Source organism: Prionailurus bengalensis, chromosome D1, assembly GCF_016509475.1.
Source record: "Prionailurus bengalensis isolate Pbe53 chromosome D1, Fcat_Pben_1.1_paternal_pri, whole genome shotgun sequence".
In the NCBI taxonomy this organism is placed as follows: Eukaryota; Metazoa; Chordata; class Mammalia; order Carnivora; family Felidae; genus Prionailurus; species Prionailurus bengalensis.
The window spans coordinates 58,320,241-58,337,902 of NC_057346.1; the positions used below are offsets into that span (position 1 = coordinate 58,320,241).

Here is a 17,662-nt window from a genome sequence, read left to right on the forward strand (position 1 = left end):
GAGGAGCAATGTTGACCATCTTTTCATGCTGAGGCAGCTTCTCCTTATGAGCCCTCAGGCATGGCCAACTTCAACCTACCACCTTATGGATGGGAAAACCAAGATCCAGACAGGTTAAGTGAATTGCCCCAAATTGCTCAGCTAAGATGCTGTCTCCAGTTCTACTTGCCCTCAGAATCCACACATTCTTCTTACTATACCAAAGAAGGCACAAGTAGGTGCTGAGTCCCAGGGAGACAAGTACCGTGGCGGGGAGGGGGAGGTGGACAAAAGAGCCAGAGCCAGAGCCAGGGCTAGAGCCAACCATATCTTTATTAGTCTCTGCAGCAGGGCCACTAGAGCCCATACCTACAAGGGAACTTTAGCAGGCTACTCTGGCTACTGGGTAGGAATGTTAGCACTTCTGTTAGGACAGGGTGGGAGAGGAAATTGTAAAGGAGCCAAATGGAGAGATTGCTGGGCCACTTACAGGGAGGCACACATGGGGCTTCCCACTGGATCAGGCCCTAGAGGTGAACACTGCCATCTCCCCCAGAGTGAAGGAAGAGACAAAGCCTAAGATGGTGACAGCCACAGTTATGGACAGAGGGCCAAGTTCCTGGGGACCAGGAATGCATTTCCTGATGGAAGCACCATCCTAGGGCTGGAGGTCCTGAACAGAGCTTATCTGCCCCCCAGCAAGGGGACCCCAGGTTCAACTCCATTGCTGCCCCAGGCACCCCTAACATGGGGAACAAGTGTTTTCTGAGCACTGAAGGAACAGGGGATCCTGGAAGCTGATAGTGGGAAGGATGGGGCTAACCTCAGAGAGTGTTTTGGATTTCAGTATGTGTCAGTATTAACAGGCAATATATTCATTATAGGCGCAATCATGAAACTTCCCTCCAAAAAGCTCACATCTCCCCTTTACCCAGCAAGCTCTTTAGCCTGGAGGGCCATCATGATCTTATCCCAGTCCCCACCCCAGCCTAAATGAACTTTTAATTCCTTGGACATGTCCATGATAATCATTGCTCTGCACTCTTGCAACAACCCTACTCCTAGCCTACCTTCTGTTCTTTACCCTCGTGTCAAAGGATTGATAACTCTGTCCTGTCAAGTGTTTGTTTACTTCTGTTTTTCCCAGCAATCATGGAGGTGCTGGAGGAAAAAACCTGACTCCTCGGTCTCCAGTACCTGGGAACTTTAAGTCACATGAGTCGTTTTCTGTGTCCTGGTGTATTGGAGGGAACCATGTCTATATGTGCCTATAACAAAAGTCTGGGGTGTCTGGCAATAGATACAAGGATTTTGAGCTATGTTTGTGCCTGGGATGATAGCTTCTTGCAACGTAAGGGGTGAGAGTGGGGGAGTGGGATATGGATGATCCAAGTCCAGGGGGACTAGTGGAGAAGAAGGAGCCGAAGTACAGCAGGACTTAAATCGTGGAGGGTGGGGTCAAGGAGGAAAAGGGGTCTGTTGGTCTAGGCGCAGGGTCCACACTCCCAGTCCCAGGGCTCAGAACCAACAGGGAGACCACATGAGCGAGCCGAGCGCGGCACCTGTGGCGGCCCCCGCGAGCATGCCCATGGCCAGCGGAGCGCCCGCACTGTAGCAGGGATCCTCCCGCACTACTACGTGCGTCACGCCGGGGCCTGTGGAGAGAGCGGTGAGGGACGGGGACTTCAGAGTAGGGAGCAGAGAGATCTTCACTCCTCTCCTCCCACTAGACTCATGCCCAACCCAGGGTAAAGAGCTGAGCCCACTCTTCTGCACCTCAATCGGAGAAACTGAGGCCTTGATGCGGAAAGGACTTGTACTCCTTCTCCAGGGCTTACTGGCCTTGTATCTGCTGGGACCATGGGGCTAGAGTGGAACAGCGAGGAAACCCAGTATCTCTAAGAACCTCCAGGCCACACCAGAGGATGGGCGTTCCCAACCGCCAGCCCCTGGGGCGGAAGGAGGCGGCCGCTCCCGCGTTAGCCACCAGGGGTCGCCAGCAGCTCAGAAACGGGTATTGCCGGTCAGACAGCCTAGAGAAGTGAGGTCAGTTCTGGAGTGTGGAGGTACACTGGTTCAAGAGATATTCCGAGTTTCGGGATGGGGAGGGCCCAGTGGTGGGTACCGCCTGGAAAAATCCGTGGTCCCCGCAAGAGTGGTTTCTGTCCCAGCTGCAGGGGCCTGGGGCTGGATCTGGGCGGGGGGCGGGCCAGGCTGGAGACTTACCTGCATAGGGCGGTCCGTAGTAGCTGCGTACGTATGTGGCTTCATGAGCATTGGGAGTTACCACCTCATAGTAGTCCTGGTACGGGCTGTAGACACGCACCTGGGGAGTCCCACTGGGTTACTGCCCAGAAACTCCCTGGCCCAGGTGTGGGCCCCTACCCACCACACCCTGCTTAGGTTCTTCTGGGCCTACAAAACCACTTCTTCAAGGTTAGAAATGGATCCCCAGGAACCAGCAAGCTCCTGGAGAAAGACCCTGCCTGCCCACATGGTCCATGGTCCTTGTCCTCTAAAACTGTAGCCCCTACATCCAGATTCCATTTTCTCACCCTACCCTCCTACCTATCACTCCCCTGGTCAAAAATCCTCCACAGTGGGGCACCTTGGTGGCACAGTTGTTTAAGTGTGGGACCCTTGATTTCCATACAGGTCATGATCTCATAATTTGTGATCTTGAGCCTGGAGCCTGAGTCAGGATCTGTGCTGTCAGCCTGGGATTCTCTCTCTCTCTGTCTCTCTCTGTCTCTCTCTGTCTCTCTCTGTCTCTCTCTGCCCCTCCCCTGCTCATGCACTCTCTCCACATAAACATTAAAAATATATAGATTTTTAAATTCCCCATGGCTCCCAACTTCCCTGTGTAATCTAATATTTGCCAGCTGCTCTCCAATGGTCCCATTTGGAGAAAGCCAATGGATTTTTCTACTCTCCTAGTCACTGGGTAGGGCACCTGGCCAGCCCCCAGGCCCGGAAGTAAAAGCAGGTTGGGGAGGAAGGAAAAGAAAGGAGGGGATGGATGGAAAGTAACTAAAGTATTATCAAGCATCCACCATGTACCAGGTTCTGAGGGAGGTGTTCATATGTATTACTTCCTCTAATCCTTACTGCAGGCATTATTATCTCCACATTACCACAGAACTGGGGGTGGGAGGCTCAGAGAAGAATGGTCATTTTTCTCTCTCTGAGGGAGGAAAGCAGTCTCTCCATTAGAATCAACCCCTCAAAGCCTAACTCAGAAATCATCCACTCCAGGAAGCCCTTTTGGTTTCAGAAAGAATTCTTTCTTCCTAAGTTCTCTATGGGCTATCTTTCCTCCTGGACTTTCCTGCCTGTACCCCAAATGTGAGCTACTTATAGACATGGACTCTGATTAATTTCTGTTACGTACGGGATCTAGTGAATAGCAAGAACCAATAAATATACGCTGAATTAAATAGAAACTCCTACTCCATGCCCCTCATTTTACCATGAGGGAGTAGACCTAGAGAGGGAGCAAGATCCCCTAGTCTCCTGGCTCCTTCTTCTTAGCCCCCTTCTACTCTATATCTCTCTCAAACTAGGTGTCGCCCCTGAATGGTCCAACTCCTCTTAGAAGTCAGGTGTCTTAAACTCCACCTATCTCGAAGGGATTTCATCACCTTTCTGTCTCCTGAACCTGCTCTTCCACAAATGCTTTTCTCTAAATGCCACTACCGTGTACTCAAACCAACGCATCAGGTTGGCACTCTCATCTTCACACGCTTGTCTTCCATATCACACCAGCCACCAAGTCTCATGATTTTATCTTCTAACTATGCTCTTCTGTCCATCCTTTTGGCCAGTGCCAAGAGAATAATAAGCCATTGATTTGGCAACTTGGAAGTTGTGGATGACCTTGAAAAAACATTTTTCAGAGGAGTGGTTGGGGGGAGAATCCAGACTATGGAGAGTTGAAGAATGGTTGAGAAATAAGGGATGGAATCAACATGTCATGACATCCCTTTCAAGAAATTTGGTTGTAAAGGGGGTTTCTCTAAATACATACCTGTGATTTCAAATCTCCATGCCATTTCTTTTTTTTTTTTTTTTAATGTTTATTTATTTTTGAGAGAGGGAGGCAGAGCACAAGCAGGGGAGGGGCAGAGAAAGAGGGAGACAGAATCCAGAGCAGGCTCCAGGCTCTGAACTGTCAGCACAGAACCTGACATGGGGCTTGAACTCACAAACCACCAGATCACGACCTGAGCCAAAGCCTGACCCTGAACCTCCTGAGCCACCCAGGCACCCCTCCATGCCATTTCTCTTTGATGAGGATGCCTTTCTTCCCTTTTTTCATTCAATTACCTAACTTATCTTTCAGACTGGGCCCAAGTATTACTCTCCCTGAACCTCAGGTTCTGTTGGGAGAACAGACTTAGCCCTTAGACTCTCCTTATCACAGCACCAGTCACTCTGCAGTGTCATTGTTTGTATCCCTTTGAGTGTGTGTCTCTCCCATCAGACTTGAGACCCACAAGGGGGTCTAATTAGGCCTCATTGGAACATGATAGCTGCCTAATGTACTGAATTTATCTCAAGTGAGTTAAATACAGAGCCAGACTGAACTAAGGTCACCCAGCTCTAAGTCCAGCCTCAATTTAGGGACAATGACCAGTTCCAGGGTAACACAGTAGGCTCAAACAATGCTCAGTCTCAAGTGACTTCCCTCACTGTGCTCTTCCCTAAAAGTGATCCAATAGAGCTTTCTGGTGGTGGGTAGCCAGGATCTAAGCTCCATGCCTGGAAGGGTCTAGAGAGATCCAAGCACTCAGATCCCCATTTTTATTTGTAGAGACTTTAGGATCTAGAGCGTGTATCTGCACGGCAGCTGCACAGTGAGCCTATGGCCTCATCTGGCCTTAGAGAGAATGGAAAACACCAACTCATGCCCCTTGGCGGCACCTGTTTCTACCCTCTAGGTCTGGGAGGCCCAGAGGTAAACTCATATGGGTCACCTGGCAACGATCCTCCAGGGACCTTAGGGACAGAACCTAAGGGCTTGATCCCTGATCCTCTCCCTTTCTGCAAGCCCAGCCCCTTTTGCAAGTCCAGGGTCAGCCAATCAGGAGGCCACATACAAATAAGTTCCCTTCCCTCAGAAAAGCTGTTGTTATAAGGTTTACAGCTTTTTAAACCCCATTTTTAGGCATCCCCACTTTTTGGGGGGGGGGGGGGGACAGAGAGAGACAGAGCATGAACGGGGGAGGGGCAGAGAGAGAGGGAGACACAGAATCGGAAACAGGCTCCAGGCTCTGAGCCATCAGCCCAGAGCCCGACGCGGGGCTCGAACTCACGGACCGCGAGATCGTGACCTGGCTGAAGTCGGACGCTTAACCAACTGCGCCACCCAGGCGCCCCTAGGCATCCCCACTTTAAACAAACTTACATCTTTGGGGTGCCTGGGCGGCTCAGTCGGTTAAGCGTCTGGCTTCGGCTCGGGTCATGATCCCACTGTTTGTGTGTTTGAACCCCGCATCTCGGTCTGTGCCGACAGCTCAGAGCCTGGAGTCTGCTTTGGATTCTGGGTCTCCCTCTCTTTCTGCCCCTCCCCCGCTTGTGTGTTCTCTCTCTCTCTCTCTCTCTCTCTCTCTCTCTCTTTCTCTCTCTCTCTCAAATAAACATTAAAAAAAAATCTTTAAACAAACTTGCATCCTCATTTGGGTAGGGGGGATGTCTCAGAATGCTGGGATGGGAATCCTAGTCCTGCCACTGAAGAATCAAGTGTCCCGGTCAAGTTATGTAGCCTCTCAGAGCTTCAGTTTTTACATCTGTTAATAGGGATAGTCTTTCCTACAATGTCTTTCCTACAATGCCCACTCCCAAGGCACAGTGAGAATCCAACTGAGCCACGTCTATGCACCTGGACCTAGGTAGACCTAGCCTTCTGGGTTCAGTGGTTCTGCACATCAGAATTACCTGAATAACTTTTTTAAACCACAGATTTCCAAGGCCCCACTCCAGACCTACAAAATTAGAGCATCCAGAGGTAGGATATGAACGTTTAGATTTTTTTTTATTAAGTCCTGAAGTGATTCTAACTCACAGCCACATCAAACACCACTGTACTAGAAAAGGAGTTCACAGTTGACTATAAGACCACCAGCACTCGAAGATAGGCCCCCACTGTACCCACCCCATGCCCTGCTGAGCACTGGGGACAGAGATAGGATTCATCCCCCAATCCTGCTTTCCAGAAATTCTGGGGTAGGAGGGAGGGAGACAGATGTGGACTAAATTATGACATGTGACAGTGATGCCATTAACAGAGGTTTTTCACTCCTCCTTCCTCCCTTTAGTCATTCACTCATTCACTCATTCGGTGAACACTACCTGAGGCCCACCTGTGCCCCAGCTCCATGCACCGGGAAGAAGGAGGGTCAAAACAGACTGTCCCTATCACCGAGTACTCATTGAGCACCTGCTGTATACCCAGCACTGAGCCAGGCTCTATAGAGGCAGAGCTGATCAGACCCAGTCTTTGCCTTGGAGGAAGTCCCAGGTCCCGTGGGAGAATAGAGACCGAAATAAAGGGACTTGAAACGAGGCCTAATAAGATGATACTAAGCATTAGTGCAGCAGGCTGTGAAGGGAGTGACGATACCTGGAGGTCTGGGAAGTCCTCCCTGAGGAGGTGGTAGCCTTTGAAGTGGCTCTTAGAAGCTAAGCATCAGTTTGTCAGAGGAATAAGGAAACTAAGAGTCTTCACGGCAGAGAGTACGGCATCTGCAAAGCCTGGGAAGAGGCAAGAGGTCTGGTGCAGCTGGGAAGCTGGAGGAGCAGCTACAGCACAGGGGATGAGGGGATGTGGTAGGTGAGATTGGCTCAGGCTGGATCCTGAGAGAATGGGACATGAGATCCTTGAGATCTCAGGCTGGATCCTTGAGAATGGGACTGTGGTTGGTGTTCTGTGAGTGATAGGTAGCCATGTAATGTTTGTGAGCAGAGAAGGGATGTGACTGGGCCCAGTTTTGGAGGCACATCTTTGTGGCCAGAATGGAGGCAGGGAGGGCTGAGCCAGCACTTACCCAGATCCGCCTCTCAACCTTACAGGGGCTCCACGAGCGGGTCACACACCTGACCTTGGGGCAAACCCGGCGGCTCCTGGGAGGGACGGTGGCTCCGGTTGGGGCCTGCTCAAGCCACAGAAACCCAAGAAGGGGGAGGGAGGGAGGTGTCAGTGGCCCTCTACATCTGGAGAAACTCAGTTTTTAACAGGCCCAACCTGAGCCCTCTGCCAGCTGGGCAGTGGAAAGAGTGGTCCTCTTCCTCCTCAGCCCATGGTAATGGAGGGAGGCTCAGAGGGGGACACTTTGCCAAAGTTACCCAGAGAAGGATCAGTAGTGTCCCTCCATAATTAGCCCACCTTCACCGGTTTTAGGCTGCTGAGGCTCTATCTCCAGAAAGGACAGAATAACTCTGATCCGCCCTCCCACCCACCTGTCCTCCCCTTCACTGGCCTCCCAGCCTTGTCCTTGGCTGTGACCCTGGCCCTATATTCCCTGGAAGAGCCTCTGTCCAGAGTGGGGTATAAATCTGCAGGACATGGAGGGACAAAGCGCAGGTCACTCCTACATAGGCACAGAACAGAGAGAAGTCACGGACACAGGCGTGAACACTCAGAGACAAGAAGACACTGGTACAAAGACTGAGGCACAAACACATTCCACTCAAGCAAGCCCTGGGATCAGACAGGTGTGTGTGACGGTGGACAGTGGGAGGGGGAGTAGAGGGTCAGAGCAGAGACTGTGGTAAGCAGAGCAGCAGGAAGGTGCACAGGCAGAGGAGGAACAAGGCAGCTTCATAGAGTCACAGAGTGCAGAACAGAACGGTCAGCCCTCACCTCCTTCTGCCTCTTTTGGGTGGGACTCGTTTGCTCTGCATATGGGGAATTTGGAGCTCAGAGCCAGGTTAGCCAACAGGGGTGTCTCCGCCTTGTAGACCACTGCTCCAGCCTCCTCACTTCCAGCTTTTTCTAATCCAGTTTCCACCCAGAAGCCTGAATCTGCTCCCCAAAGTCTGGCCAAGTCCCTCCTTCTTAATGCCCTTTGTCATTCCCCACAACCCTCCTCAGAGGTCATTTCCCCCATTTCTTTCCCTCCATGTATTATCCAGCCAGGGCAGACTCCTGGCACTTACACACACATACACACACGTGCACATCTCACCCCTCACCTCTGCTCATGCAGTTCTTTCTACCAGTAATGCCCTTCCCTCCAAATCTCACTGACCTAGGCTCCAATACAGGCTCTTCCGCTGACTTAAGACTATGAGACTTTGGACAAGTCACTTCCTCTCTGAACCTCACCTTCCCTATCTGTAAAATGGAACTAAAAGTACAGCCCTACCGGAGCTGTTGGAAGATTAAATGATACAACTGATGGCAGGTACTGAGCACAATGCTCAGCCCTCAGCAGGTGCATGTCTAAGAAGGGTTCTAAATGCAATCCAGTCTTCTCTGCTACTTTCCAGCATAGTCTCTCTAGGTGAGATTGGGCTCCACTGCACCACACATAGAAGGAGCAAGCACACAATGTGGAGTCAGATGGGGTCAAGGCCAAGCTGGGCTATCATTGAGCTGGGGGCCTAGGGCAGCTCCTCAAACCCACACCTCCATCAATCACTAGGCTCTGTTGACTCTACCTCCTAAATATGTCTTATCCTCATTAGCAAGGCCTTAGACCAGACCTCCAGCCAGTCACTAGGACTCTGTCCCAGCCTTCTAACTGGTCTCCTGGCATCCACTCTTACCCTCTACAGGCCATTCCCTACCTACCAGCCAGACTATATTTTTAAAACACAAATCTGGTCTGATCTGTTCATATCATCCCACTGCTTAAAAGCTTTCAATGACTTCCTGGTGTTCTTAACAGAAACCAACGTCTTAACACATCCCATAATGCCTGGCCCTGCCAACCCTCCTTCTCCCTTGCTCTTCCTTCCTAAGCTCCAGCTGCCCCAGCCTTCATTCTGTTCTTAAACTTACTGAAGTCTTACCCTTTCTCAGGGCCTTTGCACATGCAGTTCCTCTGCCTGGAAAGCTGTTCCCTTTACCCCACCCCACCCCTTCTACACAGTCAATTTCTGTTTATCCTTCAGGGTCTCATCTTTAGCCTTGTCTGAACTCCCATCTGGACCAGGCCACCAAGGTGGTCACACATTGAATGCACGGTGCACATCTCTGTCAAAGCAGTTACCACCGTTGCAACAGAATCATTAACTGTGTGATTAGTTGCTTCCTCACACCCGGCTGCCCACTAGATTGAATCCAGGAGAACAGGGCCAACATCTCTTTACTTAGTTCACCTCTGATCCCTGCCCTTTGTCAGAGTGCCTGAATATAGTAGGAACTCAGTAAATACTTGTTGTGTGGATGAATGAAGCTCAATCTTATTCTTTGCAGAGAGGTAATCATAATCCCAGCCTCACAGGACTGTTGTCAGGAGTAGGTGGAACTGCACCTGTGCCACACCTAGCACATAATAGTTGCTCAATAAAAGATAGTTTCTTTGCCCCAGCTTACATGCCACCCCCTACAGTCTCTCTCTCTTCTCCAAGCACCAGTTGTCTGTCTTCTGTCCTTTTACACTTGGACTCACAGTCTCTGAGTCCACACAAGCCTATTCACTCACATTTATGGGAACTGAGAATTCCTGGCAGGTGGAGACCGAGTCTGAGTCACCCATGATTCCATGGCAGGAAGGGGTGGGGAGGGGAAAAGGAGGGAACGGGGGGCTCACCGGGGTAGAATTCGCCTCCAGTAACGCCGTCTTCCACGCTCTGCAAAGCAAACCCATCAGACCTTGAGGAGGGAGTTTGGGAGATTGGGCCCCTAGCTGTTAAGACTTTCGTCCTCAACACAGCCTCAGCCCCAGTCTCCTGTAAAGGGGGGAGGTCCCCTTGACCCCCTTGGGTAGACAAAACCCCTCTCCCACCCCAGTCACACAGACAGAGCCCTCATTTGAGCTGGAGGCTCCTAATTCATTCTTAGTCCACAGTCTTCCCCTCTTCCAGCTTCCCCGTCTAGACACTAGACAGCTGGGCTTGGGTGGTCTCTTTGGGGCCTTCGGATTCTGGCATGCTTGGGCTGGTTCTCTAGCTGCAGCTCACCTCCACACCCCAAACCTACACACACACAGTTCCCCAACGCTCTGACCCCAGAGCCCTGTGAGGGCCGAGTGGACACAGGACAATCAGGCCTTTGTTGGTTGCCATGGCACCTGGCTAGGGTGGACAAGGCGGCTCTGTGCTTTGTCGGGCCAGAGCTCAGCTTCCCCCACTCCCACACACCCCATCTCTTTCACTCTCCTACAATGCAAAGGCCTACTGACCCCTCGGCCCGAGGGTAGGAAGGGAAAGAATGTGAGTAAGCAGACACACCCGGCCTCACAGTGTGGATCTGCATCGGACACTGGCATGTCTCTGCAACACAGTGGGCTGCCTCTGTGAGGCGGGGCAGGGTCTCCACCTCAGATCAAAGGCCACCCACTAAGGCATTTCCTCAGGAGGCAGTGGGAAGGGAGGTCCTTTATGGATGCCACAGGGTTGTCTGTTCCATATCACCCCCAAGTGAGCGCTCATCTCAGAGCCTGCTAAATACACGACGCTGTATGATCAAGGACCACACACCTGAGGCCGGTGTGCCCAGTCCTCCCTCCATAGTCCCGGGTTCCATCACAGGGTGATGTGAGGACTTTTCTGGGTACCACACCAATCACCACGAGCCATTCAAATCCACTCTGCCCAACCTCTTCCCTGTTGACTGATCTTTGTCCCCTCTTCCTATACTTTGGGAATCAGAAGGCCCAGTGAGGAGGAGGCATCTGGTTACGCTCCCCAAGATCTCTCCCTATCCTCTCCTGAGAGGACTTACACGGCATCGTCCTTGGTCTCTGCGCACAGATACAGGCGGGAGCCCTCCCGGAGGTTCACAATCAGCAGGCCATCTCGGCTCCGGCCCTCTGGGGGCTGCACATCTAGAGACAGACACACACATATGGGGTTTCCACGGGGCACAGGCCCCAGTAAACCAGAAACAAGAATAGGGACGGACTTCCGGGTCCTGTTTATTGGCCATTGCCAACCTCCTCTGATCTCACACACTTTCTCTGGGATTCTGCTTTACTCTTCAGAGCCTTTCAACCTTTCCACATTGCCTATTGCCATAGTTAGACATCTATCAGTTACCCTGTTATGACTGTGGCCTGAGCCCTGGTTGAGATTTGCTCTGTGACTCTGGGCCAGTCACTTAACCTCCCTGATCCTCCTTATCTCTTTTCATCTTTATCCAGTTTCTAGCACCTAGAGGGCAGGAACCTTTTCTGATTTGCCTCTGTGACCCCAGCATAGGACCCAGGCCCAGCACAGGGTAGGAACTCAATAAGGAACCGCTATCTTAATTCAAACCCACATGAGTTGGAGTTGAGAGACCCAGAAGCAATGTCTATGGAAGCCCTCTGAAGCTGGCAAGAGCCTCATGCAGATGTTATCAGACAGACACAATGGGAGGGCCATGGACATAGTCACAGTGCCAGAGGGAAAAGGGCTTCTCACCGTGGCACTCTTGGCCGATCTTTATGCTGCGGACATTGAACTGGATGAGCACGCGATCCTCCTCATCCTGTGCAGTCTCATCATGGTAGTAGCCCAGGGTCCCATCCAGCCACAAGGCAAACCAGTTTCGCTTCCAGCGGCGGAGGATGGAGCCTGTGCAATAGTTCACATTTGCGAGGCAGGCTGATTTCAGAGCCTGCTAGGGGGCAGGAGCCCTGGACGGGCTCCCAGAATCCCCTCACCCACAGCCCCCAGTGTTATAACATGCCTTTCTTGTCTATCTACCCCCTGAAATGATGGCAGAACCTCTTTCTGCCTTGCTCACCCAGTGGCTCCCATTGGGCCTAACACATAGCAGAGGCTCCACAAATGTGTTGAATGGTAAATGAATGACCAGATTTCTTCCTTGGGGGCTTCCAAGGCCAAGCCCCAAGTTTCAAGGGCAAAGGCCTCTTCCTACCCTGAGCCTCCATCTAATCCCTTATCTTGCACTTGTGTGACAGTTGTTTCTGTAGTGTCAGCCTCTTCTACCAGACTGGGGTGTCCACAGCTCCCCACCCTGGACTTGGCACCCAGCAGGACCTGGGTTCAGTGTTTGCTGAATCGAATGAACTGAGAATGGGTCATGGGGTGTTGGAGAACTCCTAACCCAGGAGAGCTCTTCTTCAGATCATGATTCTGGTCAGAGGTGGGTCTGGAAGCCTGAGCCCTACCTTTGGACATTTTACGACTGAAAATCTTAACAGAAAAGGCAAAGTCATAAAGAAGCTTCTTAAGGCTTTACAGATCCCAGAGCACAGAGGCGTTTTCATATTATTCTGAGCCTCGTTCCACGGCCAGCCCTGAGCTAGTGCTGTGGATATGCAGAGCATCAAACCCAGTCCATGCCCTCAAGGAGCTCACAGTCTGGGGTCAGTATGGAGTGGGGGAGTGGTAAGACCCATAGATGAAGGCAGTTACATTATAGGGGGATCCGTGCTATAACAGAGGTATGCATAACGCACTGGGAACAGTGTAGGGAGCCTCTAACCCAGCTTGGTGCTACAGCAGAGGCGGAGTGGAGGTTAGAGGAAAAGTCAGAGAAGGCTTCTCCCAGAAGGGGACATTTTCCAAGCAGTCAGGAATGGGAAGGACACTCCAAGCAGAGGAAAGAGTATAAACAAACGAGAAAGGGTAAAAAGGGTCTTGTTTCTTGGGAGAAGGGTTCACTGTGGCACACCTAACAAGCCACTTCCTTCACCCCTGTCCCTGGACAAGGTATACAATGGACAAGGATTTGGCCCAAGGTTACTTACTCTGTCTCCACAGCCAGCCGCCCCTCACCAGGGCCATTTCTTCAAAAGGACTTTCCAGGGTGGAGTCAGGCGGAACCTGTCGGAGGATTCACAGGACACACAAGCCTCATCAGCAGCTCTAGGGTAGCTCCCCAAAGAGAAGCCCCCAGCCCTGCCCTCCCTGGGGAAGCCACTGAGGAAACGTGGAAACGTTTAAGGGAGTGTTAGTAAACAAACAAGGGCAAGGCTGCCGGTCTCCTCCTTCTCGGTCTCCTTCTCCTTCTCCGCTCTAGAAAGATAATGGGAGCACTGTCCTCGTGGGGTCAGCAGGGCAGCCACCCGTTGTGCGGGGGTGGGGGTCAGGAGCCTGGATTCCAATCTCAGCTCCATAACCTTTGCCATGTCCCTTCTCTCTGGCTTCTGTTTCTAGATTTGTGTCTATGAGGCAAGTAGAGGCTGGAGTGGGGAACAGTTAACAATGTTGGAAACCCTGGGATTTTGAAATGCTGGCAGCGCAGAATATTAGAATCATGACAATGAATGAGGGACTTTCATGATAAAAAAAAAAAGCTTCCCTTCCATTTGAATCTCACCTGAGCTGTTTACAAAGTGTGTAAAATAATAGTTCAATAGCTTCTATTATTGACTGAGCATTATATGCTGGATATGCTTCTCAGTGCTTTTGTCTATTATCTCATTGAAACCTCACGAAAATCCTTGTTACTCCCAGAAAACAGGCCTGGAGAAGTTCAACCACTTACGCAGATCCCCTCGATTAGTAAACAGAGGAGCCAGCATTCACACCCAGCAGTCCCAGCTTCTAACCATTACAACAGTAGGAGCTTTTAAAACTCTCAATACCCAGGTCATACCCCATAACAATTAAATCAGAAGGTCTGGGGCTGGGACGCAAGCATTGATAGTTTTTAAAGATCCCAGGTGATTCTAATGTGCAGCCAAGCTCTGAAACCACTGCATGTACTATACCACGTCACCTTGTCCCCACTGTAACTCTGTTGGATGGGTAGAATCTTGACTCCTATTTTACAGATGGACAAACTGAGGGACAGCAAACGACTTGTCCGTGTATGTGATGGAGCTTGGACTGGAATCCAGATTCCCTCTGTTCCTGAGGGCGACTTACTTGCGAGTAGGTGGCTCTGCCCCTCCCCCACCTGCTTACACCTGTTGCTGCGTAGCAAGAGCTGGAACACCTGAGCTGGAAGGCCTGGCTTTGTCCCTACTTCTCCTGCCACTCCCTCCCCTCTCCAAGCCCTACACTGGTCAAAGAGGGTCAGGTGCAAACTCCCTCTCCAGCCTCCCCTTGATGCACCCACCTGTCTACACCTGTGGCGGATGCTGCTGCCAAAACGGCCGCTACTTGATGCTTGCTGTTACCCAACCTGCTGCGCCTGCGCTTTGTGTGCCCCAGAGAGCCTGGGGCATTTCAATACCCGGGCTGCGCCCCGGGCCTGGCTGCCCCTGGGCCCCGCCCCCAGGTCCCGCCCCATGTCCTGGGAGGGGATGGGGCGGGGAGAGATGCGCGATCACGAGGCATTCTGGGACTTGTAGTCTGAAGCCCTAGAGCTGGATTGCACAAGGCCTGTCCTGGGTGGAAACCCTGTGTTGACCTGGAGCACAGGTGAGCAGATGCACCTGCAATTTTATTTTGCCAAGACATCTGTGCACTCATTTATCATGAAATACATTTCCTAAGAATCATTAACTCATTCTGTAGAAAAAAGTAAGGTAGTAAGTAAGTAAGCCAGGCTCCTAGTCTTGTCACGTTTTTTCAATACTCGGTTTGTGCCTGGCACTGTTCTGGATGCTAGTGGAGGGCACAAAGGAGCATCTGACAAGGCCTTCCCTCCTTCCTTCCCCAGCTTCCAGTCTGGTGGGGTAGACTAAATGGAAACACAAGTAGAGCACAGGGTATGATTTAACAATGGGAGAAAAGAGTCTGACTTTGCCCAGGAGGTTCAGGAAGGCCTCCCAAGGAGGCTAAAAAGGGTTCTTGAGGGATGAGTAGTTTCCCAGGGGGTAGACCTAAGAGAATCATATGAGCACTGATCAGAAAGTTCAAAAGATGGGGCAGCTGGGTGCCCCAGGCAGTTAAATGTCTAACTTCAGCTCAGGTCATGATCTCACGGTTCATGGGTTCAAGCCTTGTGTCGGGTTCTCCTGACAGCTCAGAGCCTGGAGCCTGCTTTGGATTCTGTGTCTCCCTCTCTCTCTGCCCCTCCTCAGCTCGTTATCTGTCTCTCTCTGTCTCTCAAAAATGAATAAACATTAAAAAAAATTTTTTTAAAAGGAAAGTTCAAAAGAATATGCAGTATTTCAGTGTGTTTGGAAAGTACAGTGCAGGGGTGGGGAGGGCATGGGGAGTGGAAAGGGATGAAGCTACAGGTTTTGCAAGGACATAACATGAAGCCTGGGATGACAGGCTCAAGACTTACTTGGGTATTATGACATAGTGACTGGAGCTTTGGGGTGGGGGTTTCAAGATGGAGAGTTAGGTGGTTTGATTTGTGGGTAGAAAAGATCTCTCTAGGGCATAGTCAAAAATGATTGAAGGAGGCCCACTGGAGAAAGAATATTGTTTCTGTATCTACAACCTGGGCTCCTCTTCCAGGATCATTTCCTAAATAGCTTAACCCCACCAAACCCCAACTAAGAGCAGATCCAGGATGTCATTCAGAGAACAGGGATGTCAGGGCCTGAAGGGCTCTTGGTCCTAAACCCCGTCTGAGAGGGGCACCCACCCTGCCCTGGACCCTTCTTCCTGTCCCAGAGACCTCTTCCTTACCGGGGCTGCAGGACTCATGGTTCCTGGGCGGCCAGGGCAGCATTTCCCAGAAGGTTCCTGCAGGGGGTCATTTTCCTGAGCGCCTTAAGAGATAAAGGGATCAGGAAGATGCTACCAAGTGGGAGCCGGAAGGGGGAGGTAAGAGGAGGCATACAGATCCTAGAGAAAAATCGTCCTCCCTCTCCAGTCACTCCCCAACCTCCCGGACTGATCTCAGCTGCTGACCTTCATTCAGTTCATTGGGTAACAAATCATCGGTAATTTGGTTGTGGTCTTGGCCTAGTATCTCTAAGATTCCCGAAGCAGGGGCGGGCCGGGCCTCCTCCCACGGTCGGGGCGTGGCTAAATCTGCTTTCTCCAGCCTGGCTGGACAGTGCCATCACCCCAGTCCTGGCTGCACAGCCTGGCTCTTTAAGCTTTCTCTCGCTTCTGAATTTCTGTAATCCTGACCTTGAGCCACCCCGGCGCTTCGCCCCTTCGTGCTGTGCGCGCCTTGCTGAAGGATTCGCCATGACCAATCCTATTAGCCGCTGAGCTCCTACGTCTCCGTGCATTCCCCAGGAACCAGCTTTACCAAACCACAGTGCCTTTCTGACCCTGAAACGTCCCACCCCTGCCTTCTCCTAATTAAATATCCGCCTCACAGTGCAAGGAAGGAAGGGAGAGAGTAAGGGAGGGAATACAGACGGTAAGGAGGGGAAGGAAGAGAAGGAAGTGGAGGAAGAAAGGAAGGCAGGGAGAAGGAAGGAAGAGAGGGAAGGAAGGTAGAAAGGTGGTAGAGAAGGGAAGGAGAAGCAGAAAGGAAGGATGGAAGGAAGGAAGGAAAGGGTGGAGCTGGCCTCAGGAAATCTAGACCTGGATTCTGCCCCTCTCCCCAACTCTCCTTGCTCCCCTCTGTGAGGGGCTGTTTGGTGTCCTTCATAGAGGAGTGGGGGAAGAGGGCAGACAGCTCCTAGATTACATACTCTGGATTTAGCAACTATATGAAAAGGGAAGATTCTCCTGCAACAGTGTGTAATTCAGGGGGATGAGTCCTCCACCACCCTCCCAAAGAGGGGGTGCTATGACAAGAAAAAGGAGAATGGTGAGTGTTAAACTAAAACCACGGGTACCTGTACAGAATCTAAATGCAGCCCCATCTGGCGTATGTGTCTAAAATGTTGGTCAATGGCCCTCTTTGAGAAGCTGATAAAGGGGCGCCTGGGTGGCTCAGTCGGTTAAGCGTCCGACTTCGGCTCAGGCCATGATCTCATGGTACATGAGTTCAAGCCCCGCGTCGGCCTCTGTGCTGACAGCCCAGAGCCTGGAGCCTGCTTCAGATTCTGTGCCTCCCTCTCTCTCTGACCCTCCCCCGTTCATGCTCTGTCTCTCTCTGTCTCAAAAATAAATAAAAATTAAAAAAAAAAAATAAGAGAGAAGCTGATAAAGGGTGTAGATTCTGCTCGCGGGAAAAAATGCACACACATACACATTTTACATTTTGCATGTAATTCCTGGGAGCTCATAGACCCTGAAGCCATGACGATTACTGCTGAGATTGTCTTTAATTTCCAGAGCTGTGTAGACTGTTGGAAAGAGTGTGGGTCAACAGGTGAGAGATGCTGAAAGCATAGCAGGAGTCCCACCCAGCTCAAAAGTCTTGGCTTTGAGAGACTGTTTAATCTACTGAAATGTATTGAGACCAACAAGCTAACAAGTAACTTTCAGGTTTCTCTTGTAACTGTGGTGCATAGAACCATTGGCAGAGAACAAGTATTTGGCTATTTCAAATGTCTCTAGTGGGTGAACAGTTCATATAATATATTGTTTAGAGAATAGTGAACTAGCTCATCAAGTTAAAATTTACCACTCATATTTTCAAGACAGTATGATATAATGCGAATAACACACTAGCTCTGTTTTAAAATTCTGAAATTTATTTTAAGGTGCAATTTGATCGAAAGTAAAAAGTTATGTGAAAGGTTTTTCATAATAATCTAGTGACATATATACCATAAAATTCAGTCTTTTAAAGTGTACAATTCAGAGGCAC

General features: G+C 50.9%; 1 protein-coding gene across 3 annotated transcripts; it reads right to left on the reverse strand.

The window, feature by feature from the left end:
* Positions 1 to 294: 294 nt before the first annotated feature.
* PLEKHB1 (pleckstrin homology domain containing B1) lies at positions 295 to 15,760 on the reverse strand. 3 transcript variants are annotated; one of them, XM_043580290.1, is made up of 8 exons: positions 15,631 to 15,760; positions 12,846 to 12,921; positions 11,551 to 11,703; positions 10,871 to 10,973; positions 9,738 to 9,777; positions 7,026 to 7,130; positions 2,206 to 2,305; positions 295 to 1,634 (listed from the first exon to the last, which is right to left on the reverse strand). In XM_043580290.1, exons 1-8 carry the CDS (start codon positions 15,646 to 15,648, stop codon positions 1,498 to 1,500), a joined length of 732 nt encoding a protein of 243 aa, XP_043436225.1. In that variant the 5' UTR covers positions 15,649 to 15,760; the 3' UTR covers positions 295 to 1,497. The 3 variants fall into 3 exon arrangements, with proteins under 3 accessions (XP_043436225.1, XP_043436226.1, XP_043436227.1); XM_043580291.1 differs by lacking the exon at positions 15,631 to 15,760 and adding an exon at positions 14,162 to 14,273; XM_043580292.1 differs by lacking the exon at positions 7,026 to 7,130 and having other exon boundaries at positions 15,631 to 15,757.
* Positions 15,761 to 17,662: the final 1,902 nt, after the last annotated feature.